The sequence below is a fragment of the Scleropages formosus genome, chromosome 9, assembly GCF_900964775.1.
Source record: "Scleropages formosus chromosome 9, fSclFor1.1, whole genome shotgun sequence".
NCBI classification, from domain to species: domain Eukaryota; kingdom Metazoa; phylum Chordata; class Actinopteri; order Osteoglossiformes; family Osteoglossidae; genus Scleropages; species Scleropages formosus.
Genome location: NC_041814.1, coordinates 24,462,213 through 24,474,353, shown reverse-complemented (window position 1 = coordinate 24,474,353; position 12,141 = coordinate 24,462,213). Strand labels below are relative to the sequence as shown.

General features: G+C 46.2%; 1 protein-coding gene across 3 annotated transcripts in view; it reads right to left on the bottom strand.

Annotated features, from left to right (window-relative positions):
• arfgef1 (ADP-ribosylation factor guanine nucleotide-exchange factor 1 (brefeldin A-inhibited)) overlaps positions 1 to 12,141 on the bottom strand; it is a 56,264-nt gene that overhangs the window by 23,914 nt on the left and 20,209 nt on the right. For 2 of the 3 annotated variants that reach the window (XM_018754150.2, XM_018754151.2), the window contains exons 2-7: positions 7,215 to 7,245; positions 5,428 to 5,584; positions 4,671 to 4,817; positions 3,792 to 3,971; positions 3,603 to 3,656; positions 423 to 696 (exon numbers count right to left, since the gene is read on the bottom strand). In XM_018754150.2, the coding sequence (XP_018609666.2) occupies positions 423 to 696; positions 3,603 to 3,656; positions 3,792 to 3,971; positions 4,671 to 4,817; positions 5,428 to 5,584; positions 7,215 to 7,245 (843 nt within the window). The remainder of the gene's footprint in view (positions 1 to 422; positions 697 to 3,602; positions 3,657 to 3,791; positions 3,972 to 4,670; positions 4,818 to 5,427; positions 5,585 to 7,214; positions 7,246 to 12,141) is intronic. The other variant, XM_018754152.2, reaches the window with a different exon arrangement.

Here is a 12,141-nt window from a genome sequence, read left to right as displayed (position 1 = left end):
AACATAAGTGAAAGAGGCGTGTGCTCAAATAGCTGTAGGAAAGGCCATGAGAGGGAGACTGTGTGGTCCAGCAGCTGTTGCAGGGGCTACGAGTCGAAGAGGGTGGTCCATTTGCTAAGAGAGAGAGAGAGCGGGTGGTCAAACGGCTAAAGGAGGGGCCGCATGAGGGACAGTGTGTGGTCCAACCACTGTTGGAAGGGTTGTGCGTTGGAGATTGTGTGGTCAAACAGCTGCTGGAGGGACATGAGGGTGATTAAACTGCTGTTGGGACACACACACACACACACACACACACACACACACACAAATGTCAAAAAGGGCTGGGGTCAAATGGCTATTCAAGGGGACATGTGAGCAAGAGGTGTGGTCAAAGCTGAGTTGGGCACTGTAAGGAAAAGGCAGAAAAAGTGAAACAAACGCACTCTCTGCTGCAGCGGTGGCCTGATCAGCCTCTGTCTGCTCGTTCTCCACGCCACAGAAGTGTCCCCCGTTCTCAGGCTCCGGGTCCTCATGGGCGGGCTTGTCAGTGTACGAAGGCTCCAGGTGCCCGTCGGCCTCGGGCGGTAGCCGCTTGGCCGCCGGCAGGTCTCTGTGCTGCCGGAGGCGGGGGGAGTCGGGCTCATGATGGCTGGCGGGGGACTGCTGCAGGTGCTGCTGCCTGTGTCGCTCTTTCTCCATCTGTTTGGCCTCCTGGAGCTGCGGGGCAGACACACAGACACACACGCGCAAAACACACAGTCATGCTTGTCTGCGCAGCATGCCAACCACAGACCTGTAAAACCACAACCCTCCCACCCCCATCCCTGGCAGCCAAACAGCCAAGCCAGAACTCATCGAGGAACCTAAGCCCGGAGGAATCCGAAACGGGATGCGTCGCAACAGAATCGGTTCTCTCAACCTGCCTGCATGAGAGAAACCAAATGTGTCTGTTGAGATTCCCCTCATCCACATCATGGAACAACCATATTTCTTTTGAGCCCCCCCACCGCCACTGCAAAATACTAACCCTTCCTGGCTTTTTACATGTTTTTAACTGCAAAACCACAAATTCGATTTGTCGTCCCACCCCTGCAGCTGAGCTTCTGCGCAGACCGGCGAAAAGGAAAAGGATGAAGTTTGAAGACACGTTCTAGGAAGGCATTTTGGCAATAGCTACAAACTGCGGATTTGCCCTGGCATGTACACCGGTGTGTCTGGTGCCATTCATTCAGCTCTTTGGAGGCCGAGGATGCGTTGCAGATAAGTTCACACATCATCTAACGACTGGAAATGTCACGTCAGACCGCTGCATCAGTCAAATGCTGCATCATTTGTCTACAAATACCAAGCAGTGGAGACAAATTAAACCTACGATTCTAACACATGGTAGCAAAATGCTTTGCTGCTGCCCAGTGACATTAGCACGAACCTGAAAACAAACACCCCACCCTGCCCCCAATCCTTTGGATTACCCTGGAGGAAAGTGAAGACATTTCCTCAAAGTAGTACAAATCGGCTTGACTTGAAAGGCAAATCGAAATACATCCAAAAAGACAGGAGACTGTGCCGAAACTGTAAAGAGAGTGAAGGTAACATGCAGTAAAGAAAGGTCTCCTCAACAATACAACATACAGGAGTCATAGCGCTGGGAGGCATTAAGGACTCAGATTTATATGCATAAATCTGCTGGTTTATGTCTAGAGAAAGAGTCTATGCCAAACCAGATGACAACCAATAATAAAAAAAAAATCTAGTAGAATAAACAGGGGAAAACTAATTGTACTAATTTTTCAATCATTTTAGACTTAAATTATTTAACACAATATCACAAGCAGATCTTCTCACGCCACATGTATCTATGGTTGTCGGCCATCGCTTTAAGCGCAAGTCGTGCGTCTACATCATGATGTCTAAATTAAAAGAAGATTTCGCTAACCTTTTCAGATTCCCAGAACACCGTTTCCCATGAATCACTGGAGCAACGGAAGGTCAAGAGAAGTTTAGATAATGGCAAAACGCTCAGAGGAAATTGTAGGGGGATGCAAACGACAGGCAGTGATCCACATGACAGAAAATGACTGCTTAAAAAAAAACTTGTGTTTTGTGATGAGTCCTACTGCAGTTAACTGCTTCTGCATTAAGAATTTTCTGAATATTCTTAATTACTTTATCATTTTTATTAAATTAGACCATAGCTGACGAGTCACTCGGCCAACAGGTCGAAGTAAGACACACAAGAGGACTGCGGGACCACCTTCACTCAACTTACACAATGTTAGCAAGTCACACCTGCTGTTCCTTAGTGTTGGTGAGCAATAAGATGACAAATGTTTTACATTTTTTTGGAGAGACTGGTGAACACTCAGCACTGAGTAGGAGACTGCAGAGATGTTTAATTACAGGTATACGGAGTCCCGGTTTAGAGACTTTCATTATATGGTCCTTCCTCTGGTGGGTTTCCCCTGGGTCCTCCAGATTCCTCCCACATTTGAAAAGGTTAAAGCCGTGTTTGAAGTGGTGACCCAAAAATTGCCCATAGTATGTCCTACTGGCGTGTAGATGGCTGACTCTCTCTAGTTAGTGTCCTATAGTGTAGCTAGCCCTGGAAATCACTTTGGGGGAAAATCATCTGCTAAATAAATGTTCAAGTACATGTAACTGACTGTAACTTAGCAGTAAAAATTATATTTGAGTTACAAACAAAAATAATGGACTTCTCATTGAGCTCACAAGGTGAGGAGGCAGTATACACACGGGACACACGCATGGTGTATTGGAACAGGATATTGGTCCAGTACGCACAAGATAATAGCTGTTCGGTACGTGGAAGTTACATAGACAAACCCTTTGGAATCCATCCTTACAGCGCATTCATTCTCTTATTCCACCCAACAGAATCCACCCCCGATACACAGTTGTACACTGCAAGCTTCTCGGCGCGGGGGCCAACAACCATACGGGGCCCCCTCACTCACACCAAAGTTGAGTTCCACAGGCTTTCTCCTACGACCAGGTCGAATGACGGTGAGAAACTGAGAAATCGTAGCTTGCAAGCATGCAGAGAGTGAAAAACAAGCGTAGGCGTATATGAGAGCAAGCTGGACATCACGGTGCAATAATGCTCCTTTGTAAAGGTTCAAATGCAGCCTGCCTATTCACTTTGTACACAGGTTTAACACACCCATACGTCAATATATATATATACATACACATATGCAGAGATAGCGTGCAAGAGAAAGAGGAAAAGAGCAAAGAAAACTGCAAAAAGATACTACATCTAACACCCACATTCCTTTCTAGCTCTACAGCATATTTAATTTTACTGTTTACAATGAGTGTTTACTTTAAAAAAAAAAAAAAAAAATGCTGAATGGATGTTATGTATGCTGATATTTAAAAAAAAAAAAAAAAAAGAAAAAAAAAAAAGGAAAGACACTGGAGAAAAGAAAGGATGATGGCAGGCAAAAAAACTAAACCAAACAAAACTAAAGAATCCAGCAAGCACAGTTATGGGGTGCAATCCCCTAAACTTCAATCAGCACCACAGAAAAGGTCAAGCCAAGCAGCACACATTCAAGAGCTCAGGTCAAGCAGTTCAAGGCAGCCAATCTGCACACTTTTACCTGTCGCTCTCGCTTTCTGGAGGCCAAAGACCAACTTATCTTGTGATTTGTAAGCTATTTTGGGGATGGGGAGAAGTAGCAATTTAAAAAAAAAAAAAAAAAAACAAACCAAAATAAAAAGAACTTACAAATCTGACAGGTTTTCTTTGCCTTTTTTGTTGCTCTGCAGTAAACAGGCACGCGACTCACCGCCTGGTTCTCCATGCGAGCGAAGATGACGTTGAGCATCTGAGTGAGCGTAGCCTTGGCCGTCGTCTGGTTGATGAGGTTTTTGCTGGCCAAGTAGATGTTGTAGCATGTCCTCACCGCCTGCAGCACTGTGCCTTCATGGATTTCAATGTGCTGTGAGGTCACAGCGGTCAACAGGGCCTAGGAGTGGGAGAGAACCAGCATTACCCACAACTCTGCAGCATTTAACCAACCCAGCCAGCTGAAATTGCAGGGATTTTTTTTTTTTTTTTTTTTAAGAAAAGACAAATCATAAATCAGGAAGTGAGCAGCCAGGTGCCGAGTCTCAGAGTGTGGCTCCAGGTGACGAGCGGAGACGTAAAAGGCATCTACTTTGTACAAAAACCTCTAACTGCAGTCATCAAACCTAACAAGTGGCGGCCTGTGTGTAAAGTTAATACGGTTCAAACACCATCGCCACCGTGCCAACGGTTACAGTAAATCCTACTTAAAGCACAGTTTTAAAAGCAATGCTGGAGCTATTGGAAAAACACGCCTGCTGCTCTAGGTAAAGTAAACACACGCGCACACACACACACACACTCAATCCCCAATTGCATCAGAAACACATCTGATGTTTCAATCTCCGTGCAGCCCATTCGAGGCACTTGTTTCCTAAGTATTTTAATCCCTCTCATTGCTCAGAGCGACAGCCAGACAGTTGTGGATATGGGGGGGCCTGGCAAAGCTCTGGTCACAGGACTTACAGGGATCCACGCAACTGTGTTTTGCACTTAAAGGAATCAACTGCAGCACTACAAGCACCTCTGCGTTGCACAGCACGCAATGCGTGATGTGGTCTGATTACGATGAGGGTCCCCTATGGGAGGGGACCGTTACCTTAATGATCTGAAGCTGCACGCCCTCGTCGGTCTGCGGGCCCTGGAAGCAACCGCATATTGTTTCTATGATCCGGTCGATGAGCTTCTTCCCGGGCGCTGTGCTGTCCGGGGCACTCCCGGTCAGGTGGCCATAGGCGATCAGTTTCTGCAAGTAAGACGATGAGAATACCAGTCTTAAGCTTCAATCACACCTTTCAAATCCCTTTCGAAAAATATGTTTCCGCTAACAATTTACGCCCAATACAAAAAGGTCACCAACACAGACATTTTACTCCTGTATGTGTAAACACTGCATCACGTTATGTGGTTAAGGGACAATTACAATACGAAGTCTATGCAAAAGGACATTTCATTCATGTTGGTGCTCTGTTTAATGACACTGTCACGTACAACTGAGGCTCTCTACACACACTACTCTTCCCACACACTTGAAAGTCTACTCATCCTATTACATCATTCATGTGGCACAGAGACAGCAGTAGTTTAACATTTGGCCAACAGAAACACTAACACAAGAGTCCATACAGGCACAGGGCTTCTAGGTGTTTATATTCAACCACACACACACACACACACACACAACCTTGTCTAACTAATCAGGTTATGTACATCCTGAAACAAGGCTGGTAAAAAATTGGGAAAAACCTGGTGGTGATGCACACGACTGCAGAAAGTACCAACAGGACGTGTGGCCAAGTGGGTGCAGATTCATGGAAAGAGGTGTGAAGCGAGGTGTGCGACGGCTTTGCACTAACCTGTAAACAGTCTAGGGACGTGCTGACGATGCGGGGACATTTGGACTGGCAGGCCAACTCAAATGGCAGAAAGTACTTATCTGCTTCAATAAAGTTGGCTTTTGATTTGACGGGCGGCAAGGTACTGGAGCCGGCTTTGTTGTCTCCTGGGGGCGGGCTGCAGACAGACAGGGACACCACCTGGTCAACAACCATCCATCGAGGACATACTTCACTAGATTGGTCCATATAGTGAGAAAGAAGGAAACAACATGCACGCACGCACGCACACACACTTTGCTGCTCTGAAAGTGAGCCAAATTTTGGTGTGTTACTCAAGTCTCTGCTAAGAAAAACTTTTCATCCTTGATAATAAATCTGATGGCAAGGAGACCCGGAACTGAACAGTCTACGGAAGAGGTCAAGTAAGGACGCCGGGATTCATCTCAACTTTGTCTGGTGTGATAAATAAAAGAAGAAAAGCTTTTAGTGTGCCCGGCTGAATCGACCTCGGAAAGTGCAGTGGGTCACATGCGCAAGGAACAGTGGGGGGGAGGGGGCGGCAGAGCCACTGTCTTTCAGAGCAGTTCGGCAGCCTGTCTCCAGCATGCCAAGGTCTCCGCTCCCCTGCCATATGCTTTAATGAATGGGGTAGAAGAGCAGATTAGCCTGTCCAGTCCTCAGCACTAAGGGGCAGGTGGCAGAGGATGCAGTCTCCTCCGACAACTGGAAAACTGAAGCCTTCTGCTTTCCACGTTGCTGCCACGTCTCTACAGGAGAGCGAAAACAAACAAGACGCAACCAAGGGGGAACCCTGTGGCAAGACACGAACATGACACTGCACCATGCTCATGTTCCAGGCTCCAGGTTTAGGGCAGACTTGTTTGTTTATTCAACTTCATAAAGGGGATGCTGAGGTGGCAATATTGTCAACAAATAAATGCAGTGCCTTTGAGGTGAAACAGGCATTTTATATACTTATTCTCTTAGACAGAAGGAGGACACAAACCGGTGACATGTTCGCAGGATTCGAGATGGGCCCTGCTATTCAGAGCCAATCCTGATAGGTCTGAGCAAACTGGGCCTCATGTGAACTTTCCTTACACGATTACATTTATTCATTTAGCTGACACTTTTCTCTAAGATGACTAACAACATTAAGGTACCAAGAATTATTTACCCAGTTATACAGCTGGGTAATTTTATTGGAGCAATTTAGGGCGAGTACCTTGCTCAAAACTACTAAACTGGAGGTATGATTCAAACCTGCAACCTTTGGGTCCAAAAGGTAGCTATTCCAACCACTGTGCTACCAGCTTCTTAGGTTAGTATTAGAATTGATTTTTTTTTTTTTTTTTTTTAAATAAAAAAGGAAAGTTGCACACTAGCTCAGTGCAGACCTGCAAACAAAGAGAGTGCACATAGTCACGCAGAGTCTTGTCATGCAGGATCTGGGGGAGGGGCCGGGGGGGTGCTCTCTGGATGCATTTCATTCTGTCCCCCTGGTTACCAGGCAGCAGAGTGCTGCTAAAAGTCTCTTTGGTCAGGCAGGGGTCCATGAGAACGAAAGGCATTAGCGGAGGTAGAGAGCTGATGGAGTAGAGCCAAACGGACAATCAAACATACAGTAGCCCATACACACTCACACACTCAGTGCTGGGACATTGGTATTCACACCACGGCACCCCAGAGATGGCGGGTCTGCTGGCCTGCTTGCCGCGTTCCAACAGCACTGGAAGACGCAGGTCAACAAGTGTCCGTGATCAATTACGGACGCACCGGCTGACGGCGAAACGAAATCCACTCACCTCAATTTTTCTGTCTCCTCTTTGATTTCCTCTGAAAAAGAAAAGGAAAGAAATGTGCGATGAGGTTGCTTTACCACCAAAAAATTAAAAACCCCCAAAAGCAGAAGCGTTCAAACTACCAAAGTGGCTTTAAAGACTTCAAGACTCATCGACGGACGAGTGATTCTCAGTCCTGCTCCTTTAGGGTTTCGCCCTACTAATCCCCCAGTTACTCCCACTAACTGAATCTTTATTAAACTACAAGCAGTAGTTACTGACCATAATTTGCATTAAATTTCAATATACCAGCAACCTGCAACAGGTCAATTAAATGTTTAATGTTACTTTAGCCTCATAACAAGAATGCGTGTTCATGATTTCAGATAATCAGTCATCACAATGAATATGAACACAACTGTCAGTTCGGTCAACAGTTCCAGTGTTTGGCTACGGTCAATTAATTTAGATTCATTTCGGTTTAGGTTCGGTTAGAGCTCATTTATTTTGTTTTAGTTTCTACAAATGCGTAAACAAGGGGAATTCTTTTGTAATGAATGTACCTGGAACTTTTTTCCCCCCCCAATAACTGCAGTACAATTAGTGAAAATTGGACAATTTAATTTAACACTCAAACTCAAAAATCATTATGTCCTCATTTTCGATTTACCTCGATTTATCCAACAAATAACTGATGTACAGCACATACTTGTCGTTATATCCTTCTTCAATAAATGCTTATCCAGTCAGTGTCACCATAATCCTGAGATTATGTTCTTGTATAATATCACTTTAAGGAGAATACAACAAAAACTTAATCCCCTTGAGAAAGACACATTTCAGTGGGCGAAAACTGGCCGTATTTGACAGAGCGTTTCCCTCTCCGTGCTGAACCCAGACGCCACTGCTTTGAGTGACAGGTGTCAGTAAGCTGTCAGGACTGAATGACTGCTGCTCCGTTGTAAGCTGCGCGGGGGCCCGCGACGCACCTTGTGTTTACTTCGCAGATCGGACCTCTAGAGAGGCCCGGTGATGGATAAACTGCCAACAGAAGCTCGGCGCAAAAAAAAAAAAAAAAAAAAAAAAAAAAAAATTTAACACAGCGACGTACAGGGGTGGATTCCCTCGTGCCAAGCAAGCAAACTCAAATTCATTTCCACTTCTTTAAAAAAATAATTTAAATTTATCGTCTTCTGACTTGTACCTGCTACATTCCACGAGAGCGCAACTCGAAGCTGAAGACGAGCCTTGAATCTTGACAAACATTCTGCTGAAAACTTATACTTGCAGTTCATTCATCAGCTCATCTGGCTGAATTCGCAAGGTCACCGACAGCTCACGTCGCTAGGCGGACGAGTATTTCACGTTTACTTTTACTCATGTAGCTGAAGCTTTTCACCAAAGCCGCTTACAACGTTAAGGTACCTACAATTACTTACCCATTTATACAGCTGGGTGATATTTTACTAGAGCAGTTCCAGCTACGTACCTTGCTCAAGGGTACTACAGCCGGAGGTGGGATGCGAACCTGCGATTCTTGGGGCCAGGAGCAGCAGCTCTAACCACTACGCTACCAGCTGTCCCATTTTTGAACCAAAATGACACCGTATGAGGTGGCGAGTCCATTTAGCATCGAAAGACGGGGAACAGGTGAATGTGGAGCCCCGGTTGTAATCAGACTTGTAAACAACCTTCATTCATGATCCTGGTCTTCACCGACTTAATTTTCATATTGTAATTTAAAAGGCCACGAGAGCTAACCTAATGGGGTAATGAGCACAACGACCGGTTTAGCAGCATGATGCGTTTGTACGTGCGCTCAAAAAGAAAGGAAGAGCAAACACTCTTGGGAAGTATACAGCAGCAAACACATGGGTAAGTATTCATCTATTTCACCTCCCCTTTTCCATAAGCTCCGCCTCCAATTTGACTGCTCAACACAATACAATACTTCTCAGTACAAGGTGGGGAATAAAAATTCACTGCAGCAGGCCAACAGAAAAAAAAAAAAAAAGCTCAAACTCCAGCATGGCCTTGTGCGACACTTCTAAAAACGCTCCCTCAGATATTTACCTGGCTTTATCCAACTGCCTGGGTGGATGCACACAAAGTGACTACTTCCCTCAGAAAAAAATTGCAAAAATTGAAAGTAAAGCAGGTTGTGATTTGCTGTCTCGTAACGCAAATTATGAGCGCCAGCAAGCAACCTATTCAGCCCGTGCTCAGCGGTGCAAAGCATGGTAAAGGAGGCGAGGCAACGATAGAGCTACTTTGTGCCTCTAAGTGACTCATAGCATGTTGGCAGTTTTGACTGATTCTGACAGAAGCGAATCTGAAAACGAAAGAGGAGCGGGAAGACGTTTTGATTTGGTACAGTTTGCAAACTGATGGAGGGTGGGGGGGGTATCCTGCGGACTGCAGCAATCATCAATAAGAGATGATTAGTTTGTGTGTGTTGCCGTTCACCAGCGAGGATCAAAATTCATACAACATACGCTATGCACCGCATTGAAAAATACTATTACCAAAAAAAAAAAAAAAAAAACAGGATTCAGATAATAGTGTTGGCCTGTGTAAAATACTTACTCCAGCTATGTTGTACATCAACTTATTTTAGCAAGCTTGGTCACCAAGTAAGATCATAAGTTAACCTATCTTCTCAGGTGGAGATCCTCATTATTCATTAACACACTCCCTCGGTGCCCTAGGAGCACTTCGGCTCAAACACCGAGTAGGTTCCCGTGTTTGCACCCTCTGGTGCCTCCCTTCACCTCGTATGCTCCAGCAAAGACTTCGCTGTGTCGACGGGTGAACAATTACACTATGTTATGCCAAACAGGGCTGTGGAGTCAGTGCACAAAACCTCCGACTCCAGTAACCCGAAAATTGCTTCCGATTCCAGAGCACTACCCATAAGTTGCACATTATTTTCGGGAGTCGACCCATCCGGCGAATACAGGCCTAAACCTATATTACATCTCTAATTTATGGGGGTCAACTTATACGCCGGCATATACGGTACATTTAGTGGGAATTTGTACATTTTTACCGACTCCAGTGACCCAATAATTGCCGCCGCCTCCAACTCCACAGCACTGATCTCAAGTTACACTTTTCACACTGCCTTCAGGGCAAAACAGTGTGAGAGAAATAGCCACGAACTGTCATTCCGAGCAAAAGGCACACTGCGGCCACAAGCAAGCTCAAATCCGAGCAGAAAGCGTGTCACCCAACACCGCTACGCGTAGCAAAGTCTGGCACGGCAGCGATTTCGAATTACAGATCAAGGGCTTATCTAGATACAGCAGCAGACCAGTTTATCGAAACCATGGCAACGCTCGCCATTCACGCGGGATCCACGGCTGGCTGGCGCCCTTCCGCGCACGTGACTGTCCGCCCACCGCTTGCACGCTCATTCCCGTGTGCTCACTCACACCTTAGGCTCACGGGAGGTACAAACACAGGTGCATTGTTTCCCACATCTGCGGCAAGTGGATGCGAGGACGTTAAAAATGACACTGACAAAACCAGCGAGTGCAACGTATTTCTCGGTAACGGTTAATAACAGTGCCGTTAGCCACCGAAGCAACATAATTAACACTTGTCTGTAGCTCTTATTTCCTATCTCATTAAAACATCATTCCCCTTAGTTGAGCATCTCGGAACAATCTTGTACATCACACCCTGGTATCATATCCTGCAAGAGAAAACAAGGAGAAATCATGCCTGGAGTGGTGCGGCAGCAAGCCCGGACCCATATTCCGGGTACGGAACTAGCCAAGAGAATGAGTGAATAGGGGAATACTGCAATCCCATGGTGTGGCACATCACACAGGGTCATGTGTAGACAGGACAGGGGAGGGAGGCAGCCAGGTCCGTCTCTGTGTCGACGACTCCGGATTCGTTCACCTCGCAAAGTGGCACCACGCCATTTAAGCCTCTAATTGCACATGCTTACGTTTACCCAGTGACTGGTGTCACAGAAAGGAGACCGAGGAGCAGCACCGTAACCAGGCCAGATTCGACAGCAGGACTTCCCCAGGAACTGAACCTAAAGCTCAGCTGAACCCCTTAATCAGCCGACTGCTCGACAACAGCAGAAACAGCCATGAATTTGAATAGTTTGCAAATTATGGCACCTCCGCGGGGATAATTTTGGGGAAATAATCAACTTTCCTCCATCCATTTACATTTATGCATTCAGTTGATGCTTTTCTCCAAAGTAACTTACAGTGATAAGCTCAAGTACCTTACTACAGCTGGAGGTGGGATTCAAACCTGTGCCGACCTTTGGGTCCAAAAGGCAGCAGCTTTAACCACTACGCTACCAACTGTCATACTACCCATCATCAATAAGCATTTGTTCAGCGCAGGGTTGGGGTTATCTGGAGCCTATCCTGGGGAAATACAGGACACCAGGCCATCACAGGTCAATCACACACAAGTTCAGTCAAACATGCACACACTACCTTCAATTTCATGTCATCAATCCACCTGAAACACATCTGTGGAATATGGGAGGAAACCAGAGCATCAGAACAAAATCCTCAGGGGTGACATGCCAACTCCACACAGCCTAAGGGGGATTCGAACCCCATGTCCAAACACACAGTCCAGGCTTTGTGAGGCACTATCGCTACCCATCCATCCATCTTCTGTCCCGCTTGTCCTAAAAGGGTTGCGGTGGCAGCAGGGAGAGCAGAGAGGCCCAGCCGTCCCTGTCCCCCGCAACTTCCTCCAGCTCAACCTGGGGGATCCCCAGCCGTTCCCAGGCCAACTGTGAGATATTATCCCTCCAGCGGGTCCTAGGCCGACCTCGGGGTTTCGTCCCAGTTGGCCGTGCCTGGTATACCTCCAAAGGGAGGCGCCCCTCTACACCAATTAAATTTATTAATTTAGCTGACACTTCTCCAAAGTGACTTACAACTATTTTCTCAATTTTACAGGAGCA